The 1,798-nt window shown below is 53.3% G+C and overlaps 1 protein-coding gene across 1 annotated transcript in view; it reads right to left on the bottom strand.

The window, feature by feature from the left end:
• Window positions 1-871, bottom strand: part of LOC119356446 (dolabradiene monooxygenase-like) — a 1,842-nt gene extending 971 nt beyond the window's left edge. The window contains exon 1 of the mRNA XM_037623401.1: window positions 26-871. Coding sequence (XP_037479298.1) covers window positions 26-871 — 846 coding nt within the window. The remainder of the gene's footprint in view (window positions 1-25) is intronic.
• Between the last annotated feature and the right edge of the window lie 927 nt (window positions 872-1,798).

The following is a 1,798-nucleotide window of genomic DNA, read 5'->3' as shown; positions in this document are numbered from 1 at the left end:
TAAAAAAAAGTAGAGTAATACTTACGAAGACCATGTATTTGACGGTGTCCATGTCGATCCTGCCCTCTTTCTGCATGCTTAGAAGGACGTCCAGAAACTTGTTCCCGTTCCGTCCTTCCATTCTCCTTTCACGGATGATGGTGTCAAAGATGCGGTTCCCGGTGTCGCTGCACTCCTTGGCGCGGCGCCCAGCCCTGCTGAGACAGCCGGCCAGCAAGGAAGACGGCCACAGGTCCGTCAGGTTGAACCCGGCCACCAGCTTGACTGAGAGATCGAGCCAGCGAATGTAGGCGTCGCGCTCCTTGAGCCGGTCGCCAATGACGACGCGGACCGTGATGTCAGTGACGAGCGCTGAGAGGCGGGCGCGCAGCTCCATGGGGCGTGCGGCCGCCGCGGATCCTGCGACATCCCGTAGCATGGAGGCGACCTCCTCCTCTCGGATGGTGCGGAAGGACAGGACGCGCCTCGCCGATAAGAGCTCCGAGACGGCAATCTTCCTGAGCTCGCGCCAGTAGTCGCCGTACGGAGCGAACACAAGGTCCCGGCCGCCGCCGGTTAGCACGCGCAGGGTGGCGTTCAGTGGCCGCGTCGCGAATGCCAGGTCGTGGGTCTTCATCACCTCGCGGGCACCCTCCCTGGACGACACCACCAGCGTGGGCACCTCCCCGAGCCGAAGGAGCATCACCGGCCCGTAACGCCGGGCCAGGTCACGCATCGCGTGGTGGGGCAGCTGCCCAATGAGGTGGTGCAGGCTACCAATCACCGGCAGCTGCCACGGCCCCGGCGGCTCGTTCCCTGCCGAGCGCCTGCGCCTGTAAAGAAGCACAATGCACAAGGACACGAGAGCAACGCCGAGGTAGACGACCTCCATTTGCGTCATGTACAAATGAAGGAAGCCCCGTTTGTTTTATTGAGCGCGCCGAGTCAGTCAAGACCGACCTGATATCAGTTTGTTGCAGCTAACTACTCGTACTATATACAGTATATTTCACTGTATAAACTACTACTATGGAGTACTACCATCAACAGCCGTTTAATTGTTTATGGCGGCTGCTACGGACCAACAGCCGTTTCATGCTCTCCTAGCTTTTGATGTGTCAGCCGTCAGATATGTTAGCAGTAGACGCGTTCCTCTCGTAGAGAGCTGGCTTCGAACATACTCGCTCTGTCTCATAATATAAAAACGTTTTTAACACTAGTGTAGTGTTCAAAACGTTTTTATATTTTGGGACAGAGAAAGTAGATGACTGTTGTGCTCAACGCGTTGCTCTGAGAAAGGGAGCTGGCTTCCTTCTTGTTTTTTCTTCGACCGATCACTTTCTTCCATTCTCTTTTATGGGACACATTCTTTTTTTCCAAGAAAAGCAAATCGTTGTAGCAAGGTGCACAAAAAAAAATCAACTTACAAATGCGATCGCCAGGCTGGAAAACTCATGAAGCACCAAAAAGACCAACCAACCTTGCAGCGCCACATGGCCGGTTTTGCAGTAAGAAAAGACTTTGCATCAAGGAGAACAACTATAGTTGCAACAGTAACAAGGGGACCGGAATTGTACCATCGCATGGGCAGCTTTGAAGTAAGAAAAACAACGCTGGTGGTTTACTTTGCAGCAAAAGACAAGATGGCCTTGCAACTTCACGTGGTCGGCTTTGCAGCAAGGAAAGCAACTATAGTTGCAACAGTAAATAAGGTGACCGGCTTAGCAACAGAAAAAATATGCATGTGGTTGCTTGCAACACTGTCATGCTTCCTCTTGTAGTGTTGTGCGTCCCATTTGCAACAACGGCGGCTGCCGCT

Source organism: Triticum dicoccoides, chromosome 1A, assembly GCF_002162155.2.
Source record: "Triticum dicoccoides isolate Atlit2015 ecotype Zavitan chromosome 1A, WEW_v2.0, whole genome shotgun sequence".
In the NCBI taxonomy this organism is placed as follows: Eukaryota; Viridiplantae; Streptophyta; class Magnoliopsida; order Poales; family Poaceae; genus Triticum; species Triticum dicoccoides.
This window is presented reverse-complemented; position numbering and strand designations above follow the sequence as displayed.